Source organism: Silurus aristotelis (assembly GCF_946808225.1).
Source record: "Silurus aristotelis genome assembly, chromosome: 9".
NCBI lineage: Eukaryota > Metazoa > Chordata > Actinopteri > Siluriformes > Siluridae > Silurus > Silurus aristotelis.
This window is the reverse complement of record NC_139582.1, coordinates 31,166,540-31,185,665: the sequence shown is the minus strand read 5'-3', so window position 1 is coordinate 31,185,665 and position 19,126 is coordinate 31,166,540. Positions and strand designations below refer to the sequence as shown.

Sequence of the window (19,126 nt, the reverse complement as noted above, 5' to 3'; positions counted from 1 at the left end):
ATTGCAACCGTTTTCTAATTTACATATAATAGAAGTCTAATAAACACCCTCAACTAAAAGCATGACGTCTGTAATGTCGAGTGGTGCTTAAAGGTCATGTAGCTCTGCGTTCACCAGAAGTGATCATACACAAGTATGATTCATATGGAGTTAAAGATTACCTTCTGCCACCTGAGATACATTTTATGGACAGACACCTTTTTGTGGACACATGAGCATATGTGAAACTTTTTAAACCGTAATTTCCATAATTAGTCTCCATTTGCCTTCAATAACCTTTAATCTTCTGTGAAGATGTTCCACTAGATATCGTGAAGATTTACACTCATTCAGATACAAAGGTGTTAGTAAAGTCAGGTACTGATGTAGATAATATGAGGAGGGTTGGAGCTCTATAGTAGAAGATCTTCTGGAAAGCAGACCTTCATGGAGCTGGCTTGGTGGACAAGCGCATTGTCCTGGTGGAACAGGTTTGGGTCTCCTAGTTCAAATAAAGGGAAAATTTAATGCTCCTGCATCCAACGGCGTCTGATACAATTGTGTGTTGAAGAGTTTTTAGTAACCATTTGGGGAAGAACCACATATTTGTGGAAAAGTCAGGTGTCCCAATACTTTGGGCCAAACTGTATGCCTGCAAATTTTTATTTTTTTTCGTCTTCTAATTCCTAACAAGTCTAGGGTTAGGGTTAGGGTTAGGGTTAGTCACATTTACTTTCCACTTTCCATGCGGAGGTGATTTTGTGAACTGGATAATAAATTAACACGAAGAAAGACCTGAAATGAAACATCACTAAATGTGTAACAGATTTTTTAATGCATTTCAACCGAAAAACTAATCCATTTCCACGCAAATCACCTGAATAAATAACAAAGACAAATAAATATATCAAATGAGAAATCAAATCCAATGCATTTAGAACAGACGCCTTCTAGAGAGCAGATATAAAGAGCACTGGTGTGATAAAGACTAATCAGTGAATGAATCCTGTTTGCACAGATGCCCAGAAATATCAAAAATAAAATTAAAATATTATTTGGTATAAGGGTCATGAGGCACGGTGCTGTGAATCGCTCCTATGCCTTATCAGGAGGTTCAGCGCACACACACACACACACACACACACACACACACACACACAGGTGGGTTATATTTGGGAGGATAACGTCATTCACCATTATGGATGGATTTAAAGAGGAGCAGCATGGAGAAAGAAGATCCCAGGATTCCATTTACAGGATAAAGGTGAAGATGAGGACTGGCAGGTGAAAGGCAGGGGGTCCAGGCGCTTTGAACAAAAGTAACCCTATGTAACAGTCTTTATGCAGAACGTGAGCAGCTCAGTTGTAAAGAAAGTCCCAACATAAATATGGCACTAATTTCTAAGGACCTGATCAGTTATAGAAAAAAGTCTCCTGTGTAAAGTCTAGCGGTAAAAAAAGTAGGATTTCTGTGTTCAGCTCGGTTCACGCGGCGGTTTCACGGATTGTCCCCCCCAGTTTTTTGGGAAAGACGTCTCTCCTCTCGCTCAGCCTGATGACAGTGTTATGGCTCGGACACTCTTCTGTGTAAGCTCTGGAGGAGAAGTTCACCGCCTGCACACACAACAGCATCGAGTTAACACTCTTTACATACATTACTGAACACACTCCGCACTGGGGGAAGGAAACGTATTTTCCCCCAAACGGCTTAAATTGGATTTACACCCAATTATATATACAGAGTATATATAGATACAATATACTAATAATATATATCCTGAAATCCTGGTTCGCTTACTGTAAGTAGAAAAACACAAACAGATGTTAGAATCTTGTTAGAAAGTTGGGACAATCCTGAAGATGCAAGCTACCGAACATCATACTATTGAAATGAGTTTAGAGTTAAGCTGCTGGTCATTAATACATGCAGAAATATAATTAGAATTAACTATAATACATATAATACTTACATGAATATTTATACAAATTATTAAATTTGTTAAAATACCTGAATTGAGTCATTTGTTTGTTATCAGTGATCAGGCTGCTCACACTCAAAGTTTTTGATTTACTAAAACGAAGACGTTTGTATGAGTTATTTGTTTGGATTGCGGTTTAATACAAAGACGAGTTTTCTTGCTGTTATTTACGAGTATATGTTTTTTTTTTATGTCATCACACTGAATCAGTGATGGACAGTAATGAAGTAAATGTAAATTTGTACTTCAGTAGCTTCTTCTCGTATCTGTACTTTACTGGGGTGTTTCTATGTGGGCAGATGTTTACTGTAACTTCACTACATTTCAAAGTCAAATCTCTCACTTTTTACTCAACTATATGTAGTGAAATCAGTCGTTCCTTATTATTTATGAGGATAAAAACGTAACTGGTGAAACACACAGCGAGTCACCAATCAGGGTCGAGCACACGCTCTGTTTTACATGTTTACTGATTTGTTTTACAAATCAGTAAACCACAGCTGACCTTCTAAACAATCCTTCAACAGAAAGATGCTGTATACAAGCAGGAGCCCAAGAACTTGTATTATCCATTCGATCATCTATTAAAGAACCCATTTTGTAAAGAATGTACCGTCAGTTCCTTGATGATGATGATGATGATGATAATTGATGCCGTAGAACTTTTTTTTTTTTTTATATTCGCTGCTTTCGCTTTTTTATCTTAACAGACATCATTTGGAGAATTGCAGTAAATATGTATGTGTGTATTTATCAGATTTTATAGAATGATCAATTTTATACATATGTGATGTATAAAACATTCAGTAAAATATTCATTACATTCATTACAGTCTGCAGATTCATTGTTCTCTGACATGAAGGATCTGATTTCTTTTTATATGTAACTTTTTCCTTTTAAACACTGTCTAAAGGTTTAAATACATGAAACAGAACAACAACAAAAAAAAAAAATCAATCAATCACTGGTTTGTAATAAATCAGGACACAAGATGGAGGAAGTAAAAGGGTCAGGATAACAAGGAATGAAATGAATATGGGGTGAGAGAGAGAGAGAGAGAAACTGAGAAAGATATCACCTGTCCTGGAATAAAAGACTTGGGGACTGGGTGCACAGGGAGAGTTCTTAATGGAAGAGTGTGACTGGGTTGAAGTTGAGACTCACTCGACCTCACACACCATCCCTATAGGTGAGAACAAGGAGATAGAGTGTGAGAGAAAGAGAATTCCTTCAATTGTGTTAAGTAAAAGCTCTGTTTTATTCAGCATGCTGAATCCAGAGTGCATTCCAGAACACACTGCATGAAGCTGAATAACCCCTGGTAGAATGTTGCATGATTTTACACACACTGGGGGGGTAACTGACCCTACCTTAACGTTACTGGCTGTTGGGAGGAAACCAGAGAACCACCATACTGTGGATCTTGGTACACAGTATTCAGAATTATGTCTGACTGGAGCTTAGTGAACTACCTGATCTCTTACATAACATTAAATTACTCTTCTGCTTCTTCTTTTTCCTCTTATTGTTATTATTATTATTATTATTGTTGTTGTTGTCGTTGTTAATTACATTCCATGAGAATCAGAATGCAGGAATTGTTAAAAAAAAATCAAAAAAATCTAAAATGACACTTAGACTCTAATGAGCATAGCAGAAGCACACACGGTTATTAATATTATTAATATTAATTATAAAAAAACTAAACAACTAAATAATAATTAAATATGAACTTATTAATATCTTCTTCTTCTTCTGGCTTCTCCCGTTAGGGGTCGCCACAGCGGATCATCCGTCTCCAAATATAAACTTATTACAATAATGATGATTATTCTGATTATTATCTGATAGTAGTATAGTGTGTAACCTTTTGTGGGTGCAGAGTGAAGTTGGGGTGCAGGATTTCCCCCACATCCATGTGACTGTCATGTTCCAGCTCATACATGTTGTATGATGGGTTTCCAATCTCCACGTTTAGTCCTCCATTAGCCATCGGCTGCCTCTGAACACGTTTCCCCCTGAACACACAACATCCATAACTCATCATAGAAACACCACTGTATTATACATGTATACATCACACACAGCAAAGCTGGACTCTGATTGGTCAGTTGGTGAGTATTACGTCTATATAATAGCGTGTGTAAATGACTGTATATGGTTGTGTCACTTTACATTTTTCTTGAGGATGTTAGGTTATGCAGTAGGGGGAGTAAAGCAAAGGTAATTAGATCAGCAGAGAGAAAAGAGCGGGGATTCATGTTCCTATACAGTCCATTAATATATGTGTGTATTCCAGTGAATAGAGGCCAAATTCTGCTTAATTCCATCTTAGTTCCCTTCGGTAAAGCGGATCGAGTTTCCCGGTGCTACCCAAAATAAAGTTTAATGGCATTCTTCACGAGTGAAATAAAGAAAGAAGCACCCGTCGGAAACTCTCTGAGTCTCTTTTATGGATACCAATTGGCAGCTACAGTGTGACTCAGAACACTGACTCAAAACACTGATTATTAGATCAGAATAAACTTTATTGTCATTGTGCTTGGTACATGTACAGAGCCAATGAAATGCAGGTTTCGAATTAACAACACACTGCGGACTGCGCTGGCATAGGAAACTAGTCCACATCAGAAGATTCATCAGGTGATGTGTGCTATATTATTTGTGTATGTGTGTGTGTTTCTGTGTGTGTATTTGTCTATTTTTGTGTGTATGTGTGTGTCTGTGTGTGGTTTATTAGCTGTTAGTGTGTTGAACTCTACCTTCGGTACCGTTTACAGATGAGGAGACCCACTGTTACCGTGGTGATGATTAAAGCCAGCAGAACTAGAGGAACAATAATGCCAATGCTCCCTGACACTGACACACACACACACACACACACACACACACACACACACACACACACACACACACACACACACAAGAGAAAGTCACCAGACATCATCTGACTTTGTCCTGATATGTTCTAAAATACAGTAAAATAAAGGAGGATGGAGACGACAGTGTGTTAGAAATTGTAAGGTTTTTTGATGACATCATGGTGGTGATCATCTTCAGGACCGGACAGCTCTATGTTTGGTGATTTGGAGATGAATGGAGATATTGTATTCCAGAACCATAGCTATAGAGCTTAACAACCTAAATAGCTACATCTTATTCCTTAAACTGTAGCTACGTCTGAATTCTGAGTCTCATTAATAACAATATGGGTAACTACAGGGGAATAAAGTTGATCAGTCACACCATGAAGTTATGGGAAAGAGTAGTGGAAGCCAGGCTGAGAGAAGAGGTGACCATCTGTGAGCAACAGTATGATTTCCTGCTGAGGAGGAGCACCACAGATGCATTATTTGCTTTGAGAATGTTGATGGAGAAGTATAGAGAAGGTCAGAAGGAGTTGCATTGTGTATTTGTGGATTTAGAGAAAGCGTACGACAGGGTGGAGAGAGGAGTTGTGGTATTGTATGAGGAAGTCAGGTGTGTCAGAGAAGTATGTGAGGGTGGTGCAGGACATGTATGAGGACAGTGTGACAGCAGTGAAGTGTGCAGTAGGAACGACAGACTGGTTCAAGGTGAAGGTTGGACTGCATCAAGGATCGGCTCTGAGCCCTTTCCTGTTTGCAGTGGTGATGAACAGGTTAAAGGACGAGGTCAGACAGGAGTCTCTGTGGACTATGATGTTTGCGGATGATATTGTGATTTGTGGTGAGAGTAGGGAGCAGGTGGAGGTACACGCTGGAGAGAAGGGGAATAAAAGTCAGTAGGAGTAAGACAGAGTACATGTGTGTGAATGAGAGGGAGGGCAGTGGAGGGGTGTGGTTGCAGTGAGAAGAGCTGGAGAAGGTGGAGGAGTTCAGGTACCAGGTACCAGGTGGAGGAGTTCAGGTACCAGGTACAGGGTGGAGTGGGTGGAGAAGAGTGATAGCAGGAGTGATTTGTAATAGAAAAGTATCTGTGAGAGTGAAAGAGAAAGTTTATAGGACTGTGGTGAGACCTGAGATGTTGTATGGATTAGAGACAGTGGCATTGAGTAAAAGACAGGAGGTGGAGCTGGAGGTAGCAGAGCTGAAGATGTTGAGGTTTTTGTTGGGAGAGATGACGATTAGTTTATTAGCATATGTAGGACGTTTTGGAGACAAGGTGAGGGAGGTGAGATTGAGATGGTTTGGACATGTACAGAGGAGGGACATGGAATATATCAGTAGGAGAATGCGGAGGATGGAGCCATCAGGAAGAAGGAAAAGAGGAAGACCGAAGAGGAGGTTTATGGATGTGGTGAGGGAAGACATGCAGGTAGTTGGTGTGAAAGAAGCAAATGTAGAGGACAGAGGGGTATGGAGACGGATGATCTGCTGTGGCGCCCCTAATGGGAGAAGCCAAAAGAAGAAGAAGAAGAAGCTTACTCGGGACAGGACACGTCTCTTCTACACAGCACTATATGTCTATCAATCTTACTCAAAGTTCACAAGATATTTGTCCTCATTTCCCTGAGAAGAAATCCATGATGATGAGAGATTAAGTGCTGGGTCAGGAAAAAATCCCTCACTAATCACCAGGAGAAAAACAAGAAGCTGATTTTAAGGTTATTGTGGAATAATTCTCACACACACACACACACACACACACACACACACACGCTGAACTCCTGTTAAATATCACCTTCCTTCTAAATAAAAGAAAGACCTAGTGCTGATCTAAGCGTGATTATGGCTGCATCTCAGAAGGATCCGAGATCCAGAAATGTCACGCTGAAATGACAACCATCCCGCAGAACCCTCCAACAGCAGGACGGCTGCAGGTCAGCGAGGGGTCAGGATTGGGTCGAGACATGAAACATTACAGAATAATAACAACAATGAAAAAAACAAACACAAAGAGAGGAAAAAAACGCAAAAACATTATAATTCTATATAATACACTGAGCAGAAAATATAAAAGTGGACAGAGGGCTATACAGATGAGTGGATAGAGGGATGATGCAGTGGAGGTGGAGATGAACTGGTGGATAGGAGAATTAATGAATGAATGGATGGGTGGAAAGGTGGTAGGGTAAGTGGATAACTGTATGGGGGTTGGATAAATGAGTGTGTGTTCTGGTGTGTTTGTGTGCGTGTGCGTGTGTGTGTGTGTGTGTGTGTGGGGGGGGGGGGTTTAGAGACTCACTGCCATTGACAATGTCACTCCTGTCGTTGTTGGTTGTAGGTTTCTCACACTGCGATCCAGTCCAGTTCAATGAGCACCTGAAAGCACAAGCCGTCCACTTTACTCACCAGCGAACAGAACATTTAAACCACGCCCACTTTACTCACCTAAATACAGAACATTTTAACCACACCCACTTTACTCACCAGAGTACAGAACATTTAAACCATGCCCAATTTTCTCGCCTTAAAACAGAACTTTTTAACCACGCCCACTTCATCCATCTGAGTACAGAACATTTAAACCATGCCCACTTTACTCACCAGAGTACAGAACATTTAAACCACGCCCATTTTGCTTACCCAAATACAGAACTTTTAAACTACGCCCAATTTACTCACCCAAATACAGAACATTTCAATCATGCCCACTTTACTCACCAGAGTACAGAACATTTAAACCAGGCCCACTTTGCAAAAAAACTTGAAAACACACGTAACCAGGGAGAAACAGGAAGCGGGGGTTCAGGATGTGAAAGCAAAATAATTTTTCCATAAATGTCACGCATGGATGTGTTTGTGCATCAGCACACCTGCTTCATCTCATCCTACTCTGCAGCCGTCTGAGTGCTAGAGACAGAGCAGGTCTGCAGTGCTCTTCACTCTGAACTGATTAGGACTGTGACCTTCTTCCTGTGAAAGCCATGTCCCTCCACACTGAGGGTCTGCATGATGAAGGGAAAGAAAGTGCTGGCGCATTGTCGTGAACCCAAAGCCTGAGTGCTGAGACGTGATAAACAGGAAGCAAAAAAGCAGCAACGAAAGCTCTTCACACCTTTACCAGTTTCCTCCATTACACTCATTCAGCTGGAAGCTCAGAAGATGTTCACTCAAGTATCAGGTTGTGTATTTCACCCCACATCTATAGAAAAAAGTATTATAGCAATGTGCAGTAGAACAGAGCACTGCATCACACACAGAAATCTCATACAGTGAGTCATTACTAAAGAAAGAAACACAATGTAACACGACTTCTTTCACTGTAGCCACAACTGCACCTCCCACACACAACATCTCTAGCAGAAGCAGCGATATTCACCTCATCACATCACCCCGGAATTTTCTGCATTTCTCTACATTGTTTCTGTACATTACTGTCAGGGAGTGACTGGAACGACCCAAATCCAGGATGCACAGTCTTTTATAAATGCATAGAGCAAGGTAAAACTCCCACTGTCCAAAAGATTATGAACAAATAAAAGCTGGCAACGAGTCCAAGGTTAAAATAAACAACTACAAAAACCAAACCATGAGACCAAGACGAGCAGAAAAAGAGCATAGTCTAAAGAAACAGTCCAGAAGTCCGATAACTGGTAAACAGAGCAATAAACAAGGAACAAGCTTGGACAGGTCTGAGATAAGAGAAACGGAAGGTAGCTTACAGCACACGGCTTTTAGCGGTAGGTCCCGAGTAGATAGCCATACCCCTTGGCCAATCCGGTAGCGGGGTGCCAGGTGGTGACACTGGTTGGCCCAACGAGCACAGCAATGAGAGGTATTAAGGAGAGCCATGCATGCCTTCCTCCAACTGTGCCAGCGGCGAGAACAGGGCTAAAAAAAAAAAAGAGGGGGTTGGTAGCCACAGAGTGATAAAAACGAGGGGATAGGCCTGTGGCAGCGGTGGGAATGAAGTTATGTGTATACTCCACCCACAGCAGCTTGAAAGCCTAGAAGGAGGCGTCTTTGGCACACAGTATGCAAAGTCCGGTCTCTAATTCCTGGTTAAGCCTCTAGCCATTAGATTGAGGGTGGAACCCAGAGGAGAGGCTGACAGAGGTGCCCAGGAGGCAAAAAAGTCCTTCCGAAAACTGGCAGTGAACTGGGAGCCCCGGTCAGGTAAGATGTTACAAGAGAGTCTGTGCAGGCGAAAAACGTGACTGAGAAGAAGTAAGACTGTCTCCTTAGCTGACAGCAGTTTGGCAAAGGGAATAATGTAGACCATATTGGAAAACCGATCCACCACAGTAAGGATGACTGTGTATCCAGCAGAGGGAGGAAGACCTGTGACAAACTCCAGGGAGATGGGTGACCAGGCCTATTCTGGCACTGGGAGCGGATAAAGTAATCCCACTGGACCAGGGTTCTCGTGTTGAGCGCATTTTGGGCAGGTGGCGATGAAGTTCTAGACATCTTTCTGGATGGTCGGCCACCAAAACCGCTTAGGGTTAGAGTGTGGGGGGCACCAGGTTGGCAAAACAGAGGAGAGCAGAGACACCATTGAATAACCTGGGATCTCAACTGCTATGTACAGGACAACACTCAGTAACTGGCTGGTCAGCGGTGGCTAGCATAACCCTTTCCTCAAAGTCCAGGTTCAGGGTGTGCACAGTGATGAAAGGGGAAAGTATAAGGTCCCTCTTTGTCCGGTGATTGCAGCCTGGAAAGGGCCTCGGGCTTACTGTTCCTAGATCCCGGATGGTAAGAGAGGGAGAATTTAAACATGGCGAAGAAAAGGCCCCAAAGAGCCTGACGAGGGTTGAGATGTTGGGCTGTAAGCGGATATACCAGGTTACAATGATCCATTCAAACCAAAAAGAGATTCCCCCTCTAACCAGTGATGCCACTCCTCCAGGGCCAATTTAATGGCCAGTCGCTCCCGTTCTCCAAAGGGGTAATTCTGTTCGGCCGGACTCAGACGGCGGGAGAGAGCCTCTCTGGGACAGCACGATGCCGACCCCTTAGTGGGAAGCATTTACCTCTAAATATATATATAAAATAAAAGCCAGTGCTATAATTTTATCAATTTCTATTTACATCTTCCTGTTATTAGCAGCTATAAAAATCATTGCATCATGTACAAAATATTTCTGAGCATAAACTCCTCTGTCCAGAAGATTTTTGCCATTGTTTTATTACCTGTGTTTAATTTTCACAGCTGTTTTGTTTATAAGTCGTTTATTCAGACTGAGAAACTCTCTCTCCCCTAGAGCATGTCTCGGTGAAACATCATGCTAACTTAAACAAGCCCGAAACTGTTAATAAACTTTTTTAAAGAAGGAATACTGAGAACTATCGTCTGGTGGTGAGAAAAGAGTAAATATGAGGGATTTAAGTGGCAGAATGTAGAAGAAGATGAAAAGATGGTGTGTGGTGGGAAGAGTGGCTGCAGAAGTGCTATAGCCTATAATTGTGTGTCAGACAGCAGTAAGATTAGCGTGTGAAAAGCATGGCGGAAATACAGATCCGGCATGAAGAGTTCGATCCATTAGCCCGACGTCCATGTTGAATAGGCGGCACAAAAGCACATCCTACAGCTTTCAGAGTTTCTCCTTGAGACACTAAATGACATTTAAAAGTGGAAAGCCGCTCATATGAGACGCAGAACCTTGAAAAAAAAAAAAGCAAAAAACACTGTCGAAAAAAATAAACTAAAAACGGAAAAAGTCTACAAAAGGAAGAAGAAATAAATAAATGAAAGCTTCGACAGGACGTGACAAACCTGAGATAAAAAGCTCTTATTGTTAATATGCTAATCATGACAGGTCTTTCACAATCTCTCCTCCTTTTCATTAACGCCTTTTAACCTTTGCTAAACAGGCTGTGGTCATCTGCATACAAATAGGAACGCTCTCATTCTTGAAAACCCCAGACTTAATGAAGAGAGAGAGAGGGAGAGTGTAGAGAGAGAGAGCAGAAAGAGAGGGGTCGGAGAGAGGAGGGAGAGAGGGAGGGAGAGAGGGGGAGATAGTTAGAGATCGTGCAGAGGTTGGTAGGGGGGGTGCATAGTGAGAGAGAGGTTGGTAGGGGGGGTGCATAGTGAGAGAGAGGTGGGGGGGGTGAAAGAACATTAATGTGGATAGACAGAAACATGGCATCAGGTGTGTGAGTGTGGGCTTATGAATGACTGGACAGAGGGTAAAATGTAGAATGTAGAAAACAGGAGGAAAACGATGCAGTCTTTAATCTTCAAAAAACTGAATAGTCTAATATATCAAAAAAAAGAAGAAGAGAGCAGGAGATTCAGACAAAAGAACGTGTTCGAGAAAGTGTATATCAACTATCTCATTGTTCTCACACACACACACACACACACACACACACACACACACACACACCTCATCATGTGAAATCAATTTAGGGCTAAATATTTATTTTCTCGCTCTGATTTTATCTGGTTAAATGAATTCATTTCCCTACGTAGGCACCATGTTTGCGTAACATTAGTGCACTTTTGAGACGCTACTAATGACTCTACTAATCACCCAAAGAGTCGTTTTTGCTTTAAAATAAAAATAAAAAATAACATTCACTAGAGAAATCTACTACATAAAATATTCCAATAAAATGGACTGATTTATATACAACTGGAAAAACCTGAAGGACTCGTTCATGAACGTAAGCAGTCCTGTATAAAGGATGATAATTAATCCAGGGATCTTTTTTTTTTATAAATACAAACGCTAATCTAATCATCAGTTAATCAAACAAAGACTAACAAAACGCACGTAAATCACTTGAGGATTGTATCTGAATATAATTTATTCATCAGGGGAATTGTGTATGAATAAAGAATGCAGGATAATCACTTGAACTGTTTATTAAGGTAAGATTATCACTTGCAGCAGGGGTTCTGAAACACCAAGCTGTGGATTTAGCCATTAGCCATTTAGTGGCAGGCCACAAAGAAAGAATAAAAAAATTATTTTTAAATTTTATTTCCATTTTATTTACTTTATTTTATTTATTTATTTTAAACTATGAGCACTTCCAATTTCCCACACTTGATTCAGGCGCAGTTTATTTTATACAACCCTGCGCCTGTTCTGTGGAAAAATTAGTTTTTCTGGAAAATGGTCCGTGGTACTAAAAAAGGTGTGGAGCGCAGACATACTAGGCATTTCTAAATACAAAAGAATCTATTTAAGAGTTATTTATGAATGCATGTTGATCATTCAAGCCATTGTTTAGAAAGAAGTCTTAATTACCACGATTTTTATCACACAAGATCACACAAGAGTCATTTACAGATGCAGAAGTCATTTACAGATGCAGTTGAATCACCACTGAGTCATTTACACACACAGGAGTCATTTACAGACACAGGTAAATCACAACAGACTCTTTTAAAAACAAAGGTGAATCACAAAAGAGTCATTCACAGATGCAGGAGTCATTCGCAGAGGAAGTGAATCATTTTTACGTGATTACCTGGTTGTTTGGTCTCCATAATTAGACAGGGAAAGTGTCTTCAGGCTAAAGCAAATTCAGAGACACTTTATAAAGAAAGACAGACTCACTGGCAGAAGGGTAGCGATGTCTCCGAGTCGAGGTGACAGGTTCCTCTATTATAGCAATAACCATTACACACATGACAGCTGGACGCAATCTTCCCACTGGAGCAGCTGCAGACAGGTGTACACACACACACACACACACACACACACACACACACACACACACACACACACACACACACACACACACACACAAAATCATTTACTGAATCTTTGCTACATATTGTAAGTACTCTGTATGCACAGCAATATAAAAACATAATTCATACTGAATAATGAAATATTACATAAAAAATATAATATTTGAGGAAAATGAATAAAATAAAACCCAAACTCTAAATGGAAAACTCATAAACTCATATGAATATACTCTAAATGCTCACTACACACCGGACAAAAATCACATCCTCTGTGTAACACCATACACTCCATTTGTATTACAGGCATGAACACACACACACACACACACACACACACACACACACACACACACACACACACACACACACACACACACACACACAGGTATACCTACTTGCAGAAGATGTCTCCGGTGGCATTGTGGATGAAACACGGCGCATCCCTGCAGTGGACACAGCGGTCCGTCTCACACCTCACACCCTCATAACGCTCTGGACACACACACTCCACATGACCTGTGCTCAACACCGAACACGCCCTCCAGTTCACACAGTAATGTTGACAGATATCTGACACACACACACACACACGACACACACACACACACACACACACACACACACACACACACACACACACACACACACACACACACACACACACAGAGTTTTATGTGCAATAATACTTGTAACTAATAGGAAAAAAACTTATTAAAACAAATGTATGTGCGGCTCATAATAAATACATTCAATTTTCTTTATTCTACTCAGAAACCGCTGTGAGTGAGAGAGAAACAGAGAGACACTGGGAGAGAAACAGAGAGACACTGGGAGAGAAACAGAGAGACACTGGGAGAGAAACAGAGAGACACTGGGAGAGAAACAGAAAGACAGTGGGAGTGAAACAGAGAGACAGTGGGAGAGAAACAGAGATACTGGGAGGGAAACAGAGACACTGTGGGAGAAACAGAGACACTGGGAGTGAAACAGAGACACTGGATGTGAAACAGAGACAACCAGGGAGGTAAATGAAAGATAGACAGAAGACAGAGAGACAGGAAGGTAGACAAAATACAGACAGAAGAAAGACAGACAGGGCGGTAGACAAAAGACAGACAGAAGACAGACTCACGGTTAGAGCAGCGTTCTCCGGTGTATTCAGCAGCACAGAGGCAGAACGGCTGGTTGCCGGTGGTAACACCACACGATCCACCATTCAGACAGAATCCATCACACACACTCTTCTCACACACTACCCCAGAGAATCCCAACACACACCGACACACACGAATTCCTGCAGATAGTGAGAGAGACAGAAAATAAGAAGGAACAATACAGGACAAAACAGAGACACAAAAAGTGTATGTGTGTTTGTGTGGGTGTGTGTGTGTTACCTTTGTGCCCAGTGTGTTACCTGTTAAAGAAGTAGAACACGTTGCTCCATTTTGACAGAATCCAGTGCAGTGGTCGATTTCACAATGATCCCCTGAGAACCCTGACCTGCACACACACCGTGCATGTCCTCTCTCATTTAACACACATCGCCCCCCATTCACACACACTGCCATGCACGGACCAACTGCAACACATACACACATACAAACACACATACACACAAACACACGATTTTATGGTTTGTTCCTGAAAATACACACAAAATAGTGCATATATACAATATAAACTCATGTTTTTTCCACACAGAGAAGGATGGAAAAGACCCATCATCATCAGAGACCATAAATATTTATAGATAAAGGTAAAGGGATGAATGAGGTTTCTCTGTAAGAACATAGACAGTCTCCAGTCCTTATTTTCTATCCTGATTTTTTTTTTCTGAGATTAAAGTTGTGTTTTAGACTCTGTAGCGAAAATCGCCATTACACCAGGATCACAGATACTCTCTATGCAGTACAGTATGTATTGCAGTGTGTTTGCAATGGAGAAGCAGCATGAGCTGTTGTGCTTACTTGTTAGACACGTTGCAGAATGCTATAGTTAAACAAATTTTACTACTATTTCCATTTAGAAGATTTATCATTGTGGTTTTCTGTTTCACGTGTAACGCCATGCTATCGCACTGTATCTGTTGCTAAGAAGGAAGACAACCCTATCCATATTACCATCTCATCTCAGAAAAACACATTGTTACCAAACAGATCTCGAAGTACATTAGGATAAGTGGAGAGCAGAACCGTGCGTTTTCCCTGGGCTGAAAGTAGTAACTTCAATTATTTGCATTTCTGGTAAAATGACACATGTACACCGATAAAATACATACTGCTCTGTGTGAATCTCAGCTCAGATGCTTCCACTGAAGAAACATCTGAATGTGGAGCTTAGGAACAGCAGCATGATGCCTGACGCTGAGCACCATCATCTTTACCAGTGGTGGACAGTAATGAAATAAATGTAATAATTTTCTGTACATAAGTAGCTTTTTCGCATATCTCTGCTTTACTGAAGTATTTCCAAATGCGGAAACATTTACTTTTCCTACAGTATATTTCAAAGTCAAATATTTGACATTTTACTTAACTAAATTTAGTGAAATCAGGCAGTCATTTTATTTATGAGGATAAAAATGTAACTTGAGAAAAATGCAGCCAGTTACCAATCAGGGTCGAGCGCACGCTCTGTTTTAAACTTGTTTTGATTGGTGCTTGGTGCATTTACTGATTACCGACATACAGTTCAGCATCAGTTCAACAGCAAGCAGAACATTTAGAGAGAAATAAATTATGAAAAAAACTCAAACTTCCCACAACACACGTGACCTAATTTACACCATTTTTTTTTAATTAAGGTTTTGTGTTCATAAAAATTATAATAGAAATCAATCAGTGTTTGATTTATTCAAATCATTCTATTAATAGATCAGTGTGCTGAGAGTCACATTCAAGTCTTTACACATAAACTGAGGTGATTAAGTAAAGAGTCTTGTGATAAAAATTTGTAATAGGAACAATAATCAATAAATCAGTACTTTGGACACTTAGTACATTTGAAGGTAAAACATTTGTACTTTTACTTAAGTAAAAGTTTTGAGACACTTCTACTGAAGTAATATTTTACAGAGTGTAGCTCTACTTTTACTCAAATACATGCTTTTTCACCACTGAACTTCACTCACAGAAATATATCACAGGTGTGTGTGTGTGTGTGTGTGTGTGTGTGTGTGTGTGTGTGTGTGTGTGTGTGTGTGTGTGTGTGTGTGTGTATTCTCATATAAGTATATAAGAATACTGCAGTGCTAAAGCGATGATGAGGTTTATGATAGATCTTGTAGACATTAAGCAAAGTCATATTATAATTATTATATATATTATATTATGTACATTTGTCTGTGAGTGTGTGTGTTTGACCCTCAGGCCTGAAGCTTGATCAGTTTTGTACAATCACAAACACGATGTGTGTACACACACACACACACACACACACACACCTTAAACAGACATTTCGCAAAAAAATCCTCAAGACCACAAAACACTCGGCTCAAAATAGATCATTCTCATATAAAAGCTTTGGAAGTGTGAGTTGATGATAATGACTTGAACTTCGGCCTGAATCTGCTGCTGAGACCAGACGAGGAGACGTGATCTTGCCGCAATACGCCTTTTCCTCATCTCAGGAAGGCTTTAAATATTGTATGAACTACATCATTTACATTTATGATATTTTGGCAGATGCCCTTATACAGACTGATTATTTTACAGCTGAGGGTTAAGGGCCTCAGTCAAGGGCCCAACAGTTAACAGCTTGGTGATGCTGGGATTTGATCGCATAACCTTCCTTCAGAAGTCCAACATTTTGCCAGCTCTGGAAAAGATGTGTCTGTTCTGAAAACATCAGGAAACTGAAACAGCTTTAGCAGCCTGACACTGGAGACTCTTTCCACACTATATCTATACACAAAACCCAAACATATCTACACACATTTACTGTGTGTGTGTGTGTGTGTGTGTGTGTGTGTGTGTGTGTGTGTGTGTGTGTGTGTGTGTGTGTGTGTGTATGAGACAGACATACCTCTGTTGCTGACATCCACACATGTCCTGTTGATAAGAGATTTCCCCTCCGGACACACACACCTCGCACCGCTCGGGTTCAACAGACACAAAAACTCACACTTCATCCTCACACACGGGTTTAACACTGAGAGAGAGAGAAAGAGAGAGAGGGAGAGAGAGAGAGGGAGGGAGGGAGAATAGGTGATGAGTTTTCCAAGGTGTGCCCTTCTCTGTATAAACTGGGGGATGAGTTATCCAGGGGGTCTCTCTCTCTCTCTCTCTATATATATATATATCACCGGGGGGATGAGTTATCCTGGGGGTCTCACCATCCTGTTGTTTGTATCGGTGAAACACCAGGATGCTGGAGGACCTCTGGACAGGAAGTTGGAGAGTGATGGGACGCTGCCTGCCATATTTCTGGATGCGGAACACGTGGTGAGTGAGTGTTGTGGCGTACACATAATCCTCAAACACGTCGATACGGAACGGCTGGAACACACCTGCAGGAAGAACACCACTAATCACACACCTTTCACAAACACACACACCTCACCACTCCATGTTCATCATTTTGATTTCCTTATCAATGTCCATCTGCACTTCTCTCTTTAATCTGTTTGTCTGTCTCTTCAATTGCTCTTCTGTCCATCAGTCTATCTAATTGCCTTTTTGTCCATCTGCCTCCATATCTGTTGATCTTCCTGTCTTTTTATTGTTATGCCAATTTGCTTGTCTTTCCTGTCTGTCTATTAGTTATATTTACTAATCACTGCTGTTTTCTCTCTCCTTCACTTTGTCTGTTTTTCAGTCTTCCTGCTTTTCTGTGTGGGTCTAACCCTAACCCTGTATATATACCAGTCAGTCTATTGGTTTGTCTGTATCTGTTCTTCACCACTATGTTGTAGAGCTCTGTCTGTCTGTCAGTCTGTCTGACTGTTTGTCTGTCTGTCTGTCCGTCTCTCTGTCTGTCTGTCTGTCCGTCTCTCACCGTGTTGGATGCTGGCAGCCACCTGAGCATCTGACCCATCAAACCTCACACTGCCAATGACTGAGAGCTCGGAGTCGGCCCAGTACACTCGTTCACCATAATAATCAATTGCCAAACCTAAACACACACACACACACACACACACACACACACACACACACACACACACACACACACACACACACACACACACACACACTCTCACTATAGTTGATATACTTCTTTAAAAAACTTTGAATGAAATAAACCGATTTTAACTGAAATTAAGACGCACACACACACACACACACACACACACACACACACACACACACACACACACACACACACCTGTAGGACGCCGCAGGTTCTTTTCTAATAACACGCGCCTTAGTGATCCATCCATCGCCGACTCCTCGATGTGAGAGCGAACGCCAACAACAGACCAGTACATCATCCTGAACACACACACACACACACACACACACGCACACACACACACACACACACACAGAGAGTTAGTTCTCCAGCAGACTTGAATTTTCTTTGTACAATAATTACAGTAACAATTCTGTCTTATCTATGGAAGTGGTTATTGCAGACCCTCGGGCGGGGTGAACGCTGATGGAGAACGGCTCCCCCTGCAGGTCACTGATGAGACGTGTGCAGTTTTCCCCTCCGATTTTTCCCACATTGATGGAGGGATGTGGCACAGCTGAAGCAGACGGGTTAATGATTGAAGAATGATCAATCCAGTATAAAGACCCAGTCACCCAATCAGCCGACAGATCAACCGGATGCCGGAAACCTGGACACTATAGAGAGAGAGAGAGAGAGAGAGAGAGAGAGAGAGAGAGAGAGAGAGAGAGAGAGAGAGAGAGAGAGAGAGAGAGAGAGAGAGAGAAAAGAAAAGTGATTAGGGATGGATAAGAAAGAAAAAGATAGAGAGAGAGAGAAAGAAAGAGACTGTCAGGTTATCTCTTTCCATTCTTCTTCATGAAGCCCAGATGTCAATCAGGATCTCTGCAATGTGTGCAAATTAATTAAGAGAGTATGTGTGTGTGTGTGTGTGTGTGTGTGTGTGTGTGTGTGTGTGTGTGTGTGTGTGTGTGTGTGTGTGTGCGCGTCAGACAGAGGCACTCACCACAGTCCCTCCATGGCTCCGGCTGGTAATCCTGTCCCCCAGGTCCCGGTGGAAAATGCCCCCAGGGTTAAACCGAGTGGCCCAGATGAACTTGTGCTGGTGGAAAAGTGCATCCATGCTGACGACGTGTGTGTTCTGGGTGAAGCGGGCAAAAAGTGTGTGTGTGTGCGTCCGGTTGAACGGATACACAAACCTGTGGATCTCCGAGTCATTTGCGACGTACAGCACCTGGTCGTCTGGTCCTGAAACGACACAACAACGGACGCTGTGATCTGTTTGGCTGAGAACAAACAATACAGCGTAAGAATTCTGAACAGGAAGTGGGCGGGGCTTGTGTGAAGGAGGTTTACCTTTTGTGATGCACTCGCCATTGATCTCTTTGAAGTTCCTGTGGCAGGTGCATTTATATGATCCTTTAGTGTTCGAGCAGTATTGAGAACATGTGCCGAACAACACACACTCATTCACCTC

General features: G+C 41.6%; 1 protein-coding gene across 1 annotated transcript in view; it reads right to left on the bottom strand.

Annotated features, from left to right (window-relative positions):
- Nucleotides 1-795: 795 nt before the first annotated feature.
- LOC310731639 (low-density lipoprotein receptor-related protein 1B-like) overlaps nucleotides 796-19,126 on the bottom strand; it is a 192,181-nt gene continuing 173,850 nt past the window's right edge. The window contains 16 exon segments of the mRNA XM_083551296.1: nucleotides 796-1,593; nucleotides 3,038-3,142; nucleotides 3,827-3,977; nucleotides 4,722-4,818; nucleotides 7,126-7,202; nucleotides 12,401-12,505; nucleotides 12,933-13,107; nucleotides 13,670-13,831; nucleotides 13,952-14,116; nucleotides 16,561-16,686; nucleotides 16,871-17,044; nucleotides 17,533-17,649; nucleotides 17,863-17,969; nucleotides 18,115-18,326; nucleotides 18,656-18,897; nucleotides 19,006-19,125. Coding sequence (XP_083407422.1) covers nucleotides 1,465-1,593; nucleotides 3,038-3,142; nucleotides 3,827-3,977; nucleotides 4,722-4,818; nucleotides 7,126-7,202; nucleotides 12,401-12,505; nucleotides 12,933-13,107; nucleotides 13,670-13,831; nucleotides 13,952-14,116; nucleotides 16,561-16,686; nucleotides 16,871-17,044; nucleotides 17,533-17,649; nucleotides 17,863-17,969; nucleotides 18,115-18,326; nucleotides 18,656-18,897; nucleotides 19,006-19,125 — 2,264 coding nt within the window. The 3' untranslated portion in view covers nucleotides 796-1,464.